Genomic DNA, 11796 nt, shown 5'->3' with positions numbered 1-11796 from the left:
TGAAGTGAAAATGCTTTTTCTTTCCATGTGGTCCATTGTAGAGTAACTCACACCTGAAACATATCCCATACTGTACTGTTTATATTTTACTCTTAACTGTGAGTGTAGAAGGAATTGACCCGTGCGTGCATGCGTGCATGCATGCGTGTGTGTGTGGGAGGGACTGAGAGGGGGGTGGATAATAGACAGTTAACCTTAAACCACCTTTGTTGACCAGAGTTCACCTACAGTATGGCCTGCAGGCCCAGAATCAGATCGCTATAAGGGTTCATGTGGTTAAATGCCTTTTAAAAGAAATGCTTCTTATTCGCTCATATGATGATACTCGCATCAGCAGGATGAGGTGCAGCATCATTCATGTGTACTGAATTTTACTATGAATCCTCTTAAGGCATGAATCCGCTTAAGGAGAACCTGTGAGTGTGCCTGCATCCCTACATGGCTGTGGTTGACGTGTGGGGGACCGGCAATCAGCTGGATGGGATACGTTAGAACAGGACTACTTTGTTGGCTCTCCCTTTAATATTATAACCAATGTTTGATTTGTTTATTTGGGTGGGGTTTTGATACACCCCTTCTGGTGGTCATCCATTTCGATGGCCCGTGGTGGAAATGTTTCACCCCTGACCTCTGGGTCAGACTGGCTCGTGGTGGATATATTTATTGCACAAGTTATATGCATTAAGTTAAATGCAAAACGACACCCAAAAAGAGAATGGGTTTACATGTGAAAGATAATCGCTCTCTCTTTATTTGTGTGTGCCGCTAGCTATAGTGTCTTTTTGTCTGGTATATATATATTAGCTCCTTCAGGATGACACATCCATACATGCGGTTTCAAGATGGTTTGCTGTATCTCCCAGCTGCCCAGCACAGTCTCAAGAGCATGGAGGGGATACCAGCAGACCGTCCATTATTGATTACACAAGGAGAGCTGCATGGACAGGGTTGTAGAATGGCATCAAGCCATCAGCAGGACGCGTATCTGCTTCTTTGTGCAAAGAGGAACAGCCAGAGCCGTATACAAAATGCCCTACTGGTGTGCATGATTCTGTCCAAACTCCATGAGGGTGGCATATGGTGGGACTCACACTCACAGCCCAGCAGCGTGCAGCTCGATTGGCATTCACCAGAGAACCGCAGAATTGGCAGGTTCTCCACTGGTGCCCAGTTCTCTTCACAGATGAGAGGAGGTTCACCACTGGTGCCCAGTTCTCTTCACAGATGAGAGGAGGTTCACCACTGGTGCCCAGTTCTCTTCACAGATGAGAGGAGGTTCACCACTGGTGCCCAGTTCTCTTCACAGATGAGAGGAGGTTCACCACTGGTGCCCAGTTCTCTTCACAGATGAGAGGAGGTTCACCACTGGTGCCCAGTTCTCTTCACAGATGAGAGGAGGTTCACCACTGGTGCCCAGTTCTCTTCACAGATGAGAGGAGGTTCACCACTGGTGCCCAGTTCTCTTCACAGATGAGAGGAGGTTCACCACTGGTGCCCAGTTCTCTTCACAGATGAGAGGACGTTCACACTGGCCACATGTGACAGGCATGACAGAGTCTGGAGACACATGGTGAACCATGGACATGATGCCCATTGATTAGCCTATATGGAGCAGTGGAGGACCTGTTGTTGGAAGCAGCTCTGACATCACAGTGTTGACATCCTGTGTTGATGTCTCAGTGCTGTGCTGACATCACAGCTGACTGCCATAGACTTGCCGAACTACCACACAATTACCTGCATGGGCAATGCTGGTTATGGACATAATGACAGCCATGCACAGCGACACTGTGATATAGAGACTATAGAGGGTATGCGCGTGACATCATCATCATACCCGGAAGTTATGCGGGAATGCCTATACTGAGTACTTTCTGGCCTTGACAGCCCATACATTCAACTCACTTTGCACCTCACTTTGCCACTCGATTTGCCACTCACTTTATACATGCGCATATACCCTCTATAGTACTGTTGTACTCATGTCAAGTGACGTCATAGTACTGATACCATAGACTGGCCTCCAAGAAATCTGGCAAGCTGCGTGCGTTACGAAGAAAAGTGACACATTGTCACAGAGAGAGAGAGAGAGAGAGAGAGAGAGAGAGAGAGAGAGAGAGAGAGAAAGGGACAATATCGCCAACAGAGTAATACTGATACCATCCGATACACTGAAGTTGTCTGGAGGGAGATGCAGAGAGAGAGAGAGAGAGAGAGAGAGAGAGAGAGAGAGAGAGATAGGTATAGTATAAATGAGTGACAGTGTTGCATCAATGTACTGGAATTAATGTTAACTTGACATTCGTATCTGTTAAACGTGCGTGCGTATGTGCATGCGTGCATGAGAGAGAGAGAGAGAGGGAGAGAGAGAGAGAGAGAGAATATTATTGTGGATACAACACGAGACGGAGGTCAGGTCCTCAGATAGCCTCAGGACAAATACAGCCCACAGATGCTCAAACACACCCTCTCTGTCCTACAGCCTCATGCCACTGTCTTCACACAGTGAAAGTGCAGTGATTTACAACAGATCGCAGCGATCTATTGTAAAACAAACTGTTTGGCCCTGCTGGGACAGCAAGGATGCCTATCTATAGAGGGTATGCACATGCATAAAGTGAGTGGCAAATCGAGTGGCAAAGTGGCAAACGTCATTTAACGTTGTTTAATGCAATCAGATGGTATGGGCTGTCAAGGACAGAAAGTCGTTTTTTTGCCATGCACTCGGGCATTCCCGCATATAAGTTCCGGGTACAATGATGATGTCACATGCAAACCCTCTATATGAGGAAGGATATCCCGCAGTAACAGCAATGTTCAGATGTTAGCTTGGATGGATATGAATTACAGTCACCACAATGGTGAATATTACAGTCACCACAATGGAGAATATTACAGTCACCATAATGGTGAATATTACAGTCACCACAATGGTGAATATAGGCACACTGGAGACATTATAGAGTTGTCATATATAATAGGAGCAAAAAAGAAGAATGAAAGATATAGACCTATAACTTTCTGTACGCCCACAAGTGTCCATGCATGCAAATGCAAAACCATATTGGCGCAAAACTACACACTCTCACAGACCATAAGCCACCCTGGCCTGATATATAGAGACTTGCAATGGGTCTTTTCTCCCCCCTCTGTATAATTACTGGATGTTTGGCTGCATAGCCTCCTTCACCTCACCAAGTATTTTGCTAACCAGACCAAGCGTGGCGTGATGGAGCTGAGGTGTCAAGGGGCACCATGGAGACCTCTGATCTCACAGAGTATTATAGGCACTCTGGAGATCTCCATACCTCTCATAGGAGCAGGGTAGCCTAGAAAAGAGCATGGCATAATCATGTTACTGTCTCTGCCATAGGCCTGCAGAAAAATCCTCAGTGTTCATTTAAATCTGAGAGATTTGAAGATGGATTTACAGATGGATAAATTAAGTTGACCATGTTTTAGAGGATTTTACAGTGTATGCCTCTCACCTCTCCCTCTTTCTGGTTTGTTTGTCTAGTAAGTAACACGACTAATGTCATTGCTGAACAATCTCTTATGTAAGGTTTCTTTTCTTTTCGGGAGGGGGCGGTATGAGTGTTGGGGGGGGGGGGGGGGGGTGGTTGGTGGATAAGTGACCAAAGCCGCTCCACTCCAGTTAACGTGCCACAAGAGTCTAATCATTCTGTTCCAGGATGTAGGCTATTGTTAAATTAAAACTAAAAAAAAAAAAAAAGTCCAGTTAGTAATTAAATTAGTAGACTTGTGTGGAGACTGGCAACTTATGGGTGCAACTTTCCACACGGACACCGACACACAGAGTGGGCAGAGGAGGGCGGGAGCCGACTCCGAGCTTGTGCGCAGGGGGTCTTTCTCTCTCTCTCCATCGTCAGAGAGTGTGGACTGTGGAGAACCCGCCTTGTTACTTCCTGCCCTGCCGCTCAGCTCACTGAACGCCTGATGAACTGTAGACGCGCCTGCAGCCGCTGGCGAGGTAAATGGAACAATGTGACGGGTCGGGAGTGACAGCCTTAACCGCGCAGGGTTAACGATTAAACGCGGTGCGGGCCGTTTCAGTACTACATAAGGCATGCACACCGGTGCCCACGCCTTATAACCACAACACGTTGCTACTAGTAGCGGGGGTGGCGAGAGATTTCAAGCAGACGACCCGGCTCTCCTCCTGTCCTCTCTTCTTGAAAGGTAAATATTTTTCCTATATAGTTACGGATATTTGCGAAAAGCGGTTGCCTCCAGTTGTGGCCAACGCTTTGTCACCCACTGACCTAATAGCCCGGGATCAGCCGGTATGCCGGTAGGGCATCACATGCGGTATGCCTCAATGCTCATAGTCAATATAACGGAATTTATCAATTTAAGGCTCAACCACTGACCGTCTGTCCTGATTTTTTAAAATAATCAGAAATGTCCAATACACAAGAACAACAAATTGGTTACATGGCAACGGAATGTTCGCTCGCATTATTTTGTATAGGTTATAGGCTACAGTAGTAGGATAGCCTATATGTACCGGCGGTGGCAATGACATATAGCCTAAAAGAAAAAGCTTGTGTTGTTTAAATGAGCAGTAGAATAGGAGGGCTCCTCTATTCAGCCATGACCAGGGGAGCACTAATTTACGCCATTGCCATGTTGGGTTCGGACAGTGTTGGTGCAGACTACTAAACAGAGAGGATTGTTTTAGTGGGGGAAACCAAGTGCGCACTGACGTTATGCAGCGCATCCTCTGCGGATGTCGTAACATGCGGGGAGAGGATCAGCTCCAGAGGATGTACACAGCATTTAATGGCGGAATATTTATAGCCGAAAGGAAATCGCATGTCTGGTTCTAGATAAATCTGTTTCAAACGCACATATCCTACACTACAGGCCACTGCTTATAGTTTTAGTCTGCCTGCCAAGTTCCAACATCCTTGATGAGCTCGGTTAAAACCACCTGTTTGGATGATGGCACATGGCTGGACACCGGCGCGTAAAACTGACTGATTATTGAATAAAGGCTAAAGCTATAACTTATCTGCTGCGATTGGGAAACGTAGGCCTATTGTAATGTTCTTAAAGATGAGAAAACCTTATAGTTCCTCCAACCTTATAGTGGGAAAGATGTGCTGAAACGTTTAAATCTCTTCTCTTGCAGGTGACAGAGCAGCTCTGCTTGAAGAGGTAGCCTATAGGCTACATTTGCGCAGTCCAGTAACTCAATCTGCGCTCTGCAGACCTTTAAATATATCGCCGAAAAAGCCCTCCCAGTGACCACGTGCTGTAAGGTGAGCCTGTCCCCTCCCCTGTACACCGGCTAAAGAGAGCCAGTGTGACATGATCAGAGAACAGCGTGCAAGATCAGCCTGCACTGGGGAGAAAGAGCTTCTTGAAAAAAAGATTTAACCCGGACTATACTGCCTATATATTTTTTTCCAGGGGTTTGCTTTTGGCACGTCCCCAAACAGCAGTATTTTGTTTTTCCTTCATTTTTACTCATATATTCCATATATGATTTATTCCGCTTTCCACCGGTTTACCGTTAGCTTGTAGTGAATGGAGAACATACTCATCCTGCTCCCCAAGCACCGACAGGAACACAGTCGCGCCTGGAGACGTGCCACGCACTTGCTCCTGCAGACGCACGGCTAGATGAGCCTTCGGGTTTCCTCTTAGACTTATACTTAACATCTTAACAGTGACCACCACAGCAGCAGGTGCCACACACTAACGGTCTTTAATGGGATAAATCAAGTCGACTGACAAGGTTACTTCCCAGTGCTTCCGCATGGTACATTGGTCGAAAGATCAAGACAAAACTCCCCGACATCGACATGTCCTCCGGGGCAATTGAGATGAAGAAGGAGGGGGTGCCTCTGACGCCGACCTTCCAGAGCGCCAACGGCTCTGTCCACCCGGTCATCCTCGCCGAGGACCCAGAGGAGGTTAGACAGGAGCCCGGAGGAGGCGAGTACGAGCTCACGGAGGTCACCTCCTTCCCGGACAGGGCCAGTGACCACGGGGACGACGACCGCTCGGAGGTGGTGGCAATAGTCTGCCACGCCAACGCCAAAGGTCAGCGGGAGGAGGACGCTCTCCTGGAGAACGCCAGCCAGAGCAACGGGAGTGATGACACCAGCACCGACCGGAGCCCCGAGCCACCGGCGTCACTGAAGGAGACGTCCTTCACCATCGGCCTGCAGACAGTGTTTCCGTTCCTGCTGGCTGGGTTCGGGACTGTGGCAGCGGGCATGGTTCTAGACATTGTTCAGGTGAGAAATGTCAGCTTTATTTGCAGTAGTAGACATAGTTAGACTGACTGATGTTGTTTTCTCATGACCAGCTAGTCACCCTATTCCCTATGTAGTCAGTCGGTCAAAAGATGATTGGGATTAATGTGTAGCTATGGAGGGTATGCGCGTTACATCACCTGGAAGGTATGCGGAAACGTGTACTGAGTGGCAAAAAACTACTTTCTGGCCTTGACAGCCCATACATCCAAACAGAAAAGTCCTGTCTGCATTAAACATTAAACTCACTTTGCCACTAACTTTGCCACTCAATTTATGCATGTGCATACCCTTTATAGCCTACAATGCATACAGTAAACTCATTGGCGTTATAAGCTGACTTTTGAGAAGCATTTACGTAATGGGGGGTGGGGGTCTAAAACCTTTTGCCCAAAGGTTTCACTGTTACGTTTTTGACCTGTGCTACTGCTGTGTGAGTGTGGACACGACTTCATGCCACCACAGCCCATGTGTAGTGTTATGAGGCCATACCTGGCCATACCTGGATCGGAGATGGCCTGAATGAATGTTTTTTTTCTTTTGCACCCCGTTTGCTGTCATTCAGTCATTTAGCTGTGGTGGTGGTTGATCTGCTGCCGGTGGTGAGGTTGGGCGGAAGGGGAAATCATCTCACACTGACTGGATATTTACAACTGTACATATTCCACATCATCTCCCTCCACCAGCCAGCCATACTAACACGTTGGTTCACATTAGAGCACCGTAAGGGCCAGACACTGATCAACGTACCTTACCGGGCCTCCTTAGAGAGAGCATAGAGGCCTATGCTATGCATCAATCAGGTAGATGGGACCCATTGCAACACATCGAGTGCATTCACACTCATTGATTGCTCTCATTATTATAAGAAATCATTCATTCATAGAATAGAGTAGGGGAAAGGTTAGCGTAGATTAGAGCAGAGTAGACTAGAAATACCATGTCTTGATGTGTTTATTCTACTATGGAGCAGCTGAACAGCATGCAGTCACAAGACTGCTGGGTCCACACAGCTGCCCAGAAAAGAATCAAACTCAAGTTATAATTACTCCCCTTCCTTCTTTCCTGTTGACTTGACATACTTGCTCTCCTTCTCTGTGTGCTGTGTGTGTGTGTGTGTGTGTGTGTGTGTGTGTGTGTGTGTGTGTGTGTGTGTGTGTGTGTGTGTGTGTGTGTGTGTGTGTGTGTGCGTGCGTGTGTGCGTGCGTGCGTGAGTGTGTGCGTGTGCGTGCGTGTGCGTACTGTAGCAGTGGCAGTGCGGGCTGACAACTCCTATATTTCATTAAGGTCAGGGATCTGGTGGAGATAAAGCTAGAGGTGTCTGGTTGCCAGGAAACCAGGCGCTGGCACACACAGTGCCCATTCTAATGCCAGCATGGGGCAGCTACCCCAGGAACTCAGAACAGGGCAGAGGAACGGAGGAAAGAAAAGGGGGGGATTACTTAGTTACTGAGCACCGAGAATGGTAGCGTACTAATTTGAAGAAAAAGTAGTAAAACACAAGGTGGTGTCAAAGCTTATAATATGGCACGGTTAGGTATGTCTGTTCTCTAAACAGGTATGCAGAGGTTTTCGGTCTAACGTTGTCTCTCACTCCCTCAATGCGAGGCAACTACAACTGTGTGGTTTCTCAGAGAAACCACACAGTTGTAGTTGCACAGAGAAACTTTCTCTGCATTCCAAAATGACGGACTGTCTCATTCCTTCAAAGGTGAGTCAGGTGAGACAGCCGGCAGGGAGAGGAGAAGGCCATGTCATTGCTGTCCAATCCAACTACACATAAATAATCAAATGGATAGAATTAGATAAATGAGATAAATAGAGATAAAAGAGAAGGAAAAATAAAAGATGTATTCAAAACATTTACAATTAAATTTAAACAATCTGTAAATACAGACTTGTAAATCTTGAATCATCCCAATTTCCAGTTAATGTCCCCCTCACCTCATCTCTTTAGGTATGATCAAAGCCTTGTGACAAATATAAAGATACAAACACTTGTGAAGACCTTTTATGAAGTAATATAACTTATAATAATATAAATGATAAACATTATAAACTCCGTGGAACGGCACATTATAAAGGCCAGGTATTAGGTGCATTATAATAACATTGATAGATTGATTTTGATTGATTCATTATTTTATTTTTGTTTCCTACACTTTATAAGACACCATTTTACGCTTACAGCACGTTTACAGTATATTGGTACTACATTAAAATTACAGCCGTAGAGTTATACAGAGTGTTCTGTCTTCTCTCCCATGCTTGACAAATAACATCTGGCACAATAACACTGCTACAGCCGTACAAATCTTCTCTTATGGGTGTCCCTGGCATCATATCTTTTCAAATGGGGGTCCGTGGGCTAATTAGCGTCAATCTGGGGGTCCTTGACATGAAAAAGTTTGGGAACCACTGTACTAAACAGTCAGATTAGTTAAGCCACTGTAAAGTGCATGTAGTTAATGTGTCTATCCAGTCTGGTTACATAAGTTAGGATTGGTGCATGACTTGGATCTCTGCCCCATTCCCTGTATATGGCTCCTGTGAAATGTGACCTCTACACACACACACACACACACTCCCATGGGGGTGGTCTGGTCAAGAGTGAAACGAAGGAGTTCATGGTCTTGTGTATTGCAGCTGACTGACCTGGCAGCAGGGTGACCTAAAACTGTCACACACGCGCCACCAGGTCAGAAGATCAGGACACACTGCAATACCAGCTAGCAGTCCATGCAAAGGTCTCACACACAGTGACCCCTGTCTGCTTTCTAAGTAACAGGACAGGTAACTCTTTGGTCATCTGTAACGGGCACTTTATCAGACCATATCATTCCATTCCTTCAGGCAGTAAATCAAATAAAATAGCATGTACAGTACAAATCAGTGGTTCTCAATGTGGCGCTTGGATTAAAGTCCTCAGTCCACTCACCATGACTGATTTCAGTCATTTATTTGAAAGATGGACGTATCAAAATTAATTAGAATTAGAACTAGCAATAGAATACATGTTGAGAAGTATCTTCCATAAAACGTAGCTTCAACTGATCAACTGTATGTAACAAGAACCATTTTAACCGTATGTACATCAGCGGTTTGACCATAACGGATATTCAACTGTACACCTGCTATTTAAAAAAGAAAGTCTTGAATATTTAACATTTTAGCAACTCAAAATATTTTCTGATGGGGGTCTACAGCCTGATACAAATGAATTTGAGATGACATGGAAAACGTTTAAGAACCACTGTACTGAATGGGACTGTTGCCACCTGTGTTCCCTTCAGGCAGACTTGCCTGTCTGCCACAGAGTCTGGTGGTTCATCCCACGCTGTGGTGTCGGTAGACATTCTGAACGACAAACTAGAGTGAAGAAGAAGGAACGTACAAATTTGTCGTAAAGAAAACAGACAAACAGTCTATTTGCAGAGAGTAAACAGGAAAACACAGTCAACACAAAGTTCTCCTCACACCAGCCCAGTCGTCTCCGCCCACCAGACACCATTTTGGGTTCGACCACAAGTCACCACATCCAGAACCAGCCTGCTGTTTTCACAGGAGCCACAGTGAAACCATGAGCGTGGGTTTCGTGAATCATCATCATCATCATCATCACTTACTCACCCCTATCCTCCGACCTCGGCTTTCCCTTTTGACAGGGAAGTTTAACTCTGACCACATTCAATTGTGGGCATTTTGTCACTGTCTGGTGGCCATTTTCATTCCATGAACCCGTCTGGTTTTGATTGATTGATTGATTGAAGTATTTATTAACAGTTACAATTACAGTACATTTCAAGCACAACTCAATACAAAAACTGTTACCGGTAACTGTGAGTGGACTACCCAATAAAGCACCACGCTTGTTTACAAGAGGGTCCACCTTGTTCAATTCATCATAACATTTAGAGACATACAAATAAACACAAAAAACAGGAAATCATCATAAATAAGGTAAAAAGGGAAAATAAAACATATACAGTGAGGGGGAAAAGGGGAGGGAGGGGTGATTCAGATTTTACGGGGTCAGTTTCGAATTGCAGACGTCTCTCCGTCCGTAGTTGCCCTTTGAGGGTGGTTTTGTCTTAATGACTGTTGGAAGGGCGTTCCACATTTTGGTGGCATAGGAGCGACATTTATTTAGTCCCTTGTTTGTGCCGAAACTGGGTTGCACATGGTTTGTTGAACTCCCTCTGGTGTTGCGGGTGTTGACATTAAGGAAGTATCTAGACAGGTACATGGGTATCTTGGTGGTGTATCGAATCTTGTAAACCAGACCCATTGCAAGATGCTGTACTCTGTCATCAACCCTAAGCCATTTTAGCCTGTCAAAGTGAGCAGGGGTGAGGTGGGTTCGGGGAGTGAGGCCAAGTAGTAGCCTGACCAGTTTGTTTTGGGAAGTCTGGAGCCTTGTTTTGAGGGCCTTTGAGGTGCTGTGGTACCAAAAGGTGCATGCATAGTCGAAGAAACCTTGTACGAGGGGTCCTGTTAGGGTCTTGAAGGTGTTTTTTAATTACGTTGGTGGCCATTTTTGCACCGGAAAGATTTGCCTCCAGGATGGAAGTACCAAGATAAGAATTTTTTGTGTGATAATATTGTCATTATCGTTTCAATTTCAGATGTTCTATTGCACATTCTACATCCTGTCAGATCACATTGGTCCTTTGCTTATGACAGTTAGCTGGTTAGTGTCTGACTGAGTTTGAATGGATTAGCATGCTAGCCTGCTATTCTTGACTCTGTCCAGGATCCTTTGAGTTAAATGCTGGTGGAGGTCGGGTCTTTCCTTCCAGTCTGACCCTGCCTGGGGCGCCAGCGTCCCATGACACAGTACTCGTTACGTATGCCCTCTGCTGCATACCAGCAGACGGAAGTGCACTACTCTGATGTCGTTGCTGTGACGTTGACCTCTTTGCATCGACGCCGCGTGCTTGCGCACTTGCCTATCCATGTACAGAATTTTCAGTGCTCTGTGTTGCGTGAGCAAGCGGGCAACCTGAGCCTGCCAGGCCGCATACCAGAGAGTGCATAGACCTGTAGACGGAGATACTGGGACAGTCCAGTGGAGTTCCCAGAACCATGGAGGCAGCTAAAGGGCCGAGAGGGAGAGTTTGTTTGGCTGTGGGCCAATGTTCCATGGAGACAACAACATATATCACTGCAGGAGTCTGCGGGGGGTTAGGAGAGAGAGTGAGAAGAGGGAGAGAGAGTGCGAGAGGGAACATGAAACTGAGCAGGGGCCCTGAAAGCAGAGAGCAGCGCTTTTGGGGCGAGCAGTGCTGAGAGAGGTGCTCACAAGCTGCTGGGTTGGCAGGGAGCAGGGAGACGGGGCTCAGAGGTCTCTGTGGAACTGGCAGCCTTAAAGGAGTTCGGGTTGGCCTGCTGACAGGAAGGAACAGACGGGGATGGGTTTTGTCCACACTTGAGCTCTTGCTACCAGTCCTACTGTTACCTCACCTTATGTAGACGACACTGCAAATGCCTCATAGAGCCTCACAGTTAA

General features: G+C 46.3%; 1 protein-coding gene across 1 annotated transcript in view; it reads left to right on the top strand.

The window, feature by feature from the left end:
- Positions 1 to 3969: 3969 nt before the first annotated feature.
- Positions 3970 to 11796, top strand: part of slc41a1 (solute carrier family 41 member 1) — a 31388-nt gene continuing 23561 nt past the window's right edge. Inside the window, 3 exon segments of the mRNA XM_083771838.1 lie at positions 3970 to 4200; positions 5156 to 5812; positions 5814 to 6269. Coding sequence (XP_083627964.1) covers positions 5786 to 5812; positions 5814 to 6269 — 483 coding nt within the window. The 5' untranslated portion in view covers positions 3970 to 4200; positions 5156 to 5785.

This window comes from Protomyctophum parallelum (genome assembly GCF_964188405.1).
Source record: "Protomyctophum parallelum genome assembly, chromosome: 8".
NCBI lineage: Eukaryota > Metazoa > Chordata > Actinopteri > Myctophiformes > Myctophidae > Protomyctophum > Protomyctophum parallelum.
This window is presented reverse-complemented; position numbering and strand designations above follow the sequence as displayed.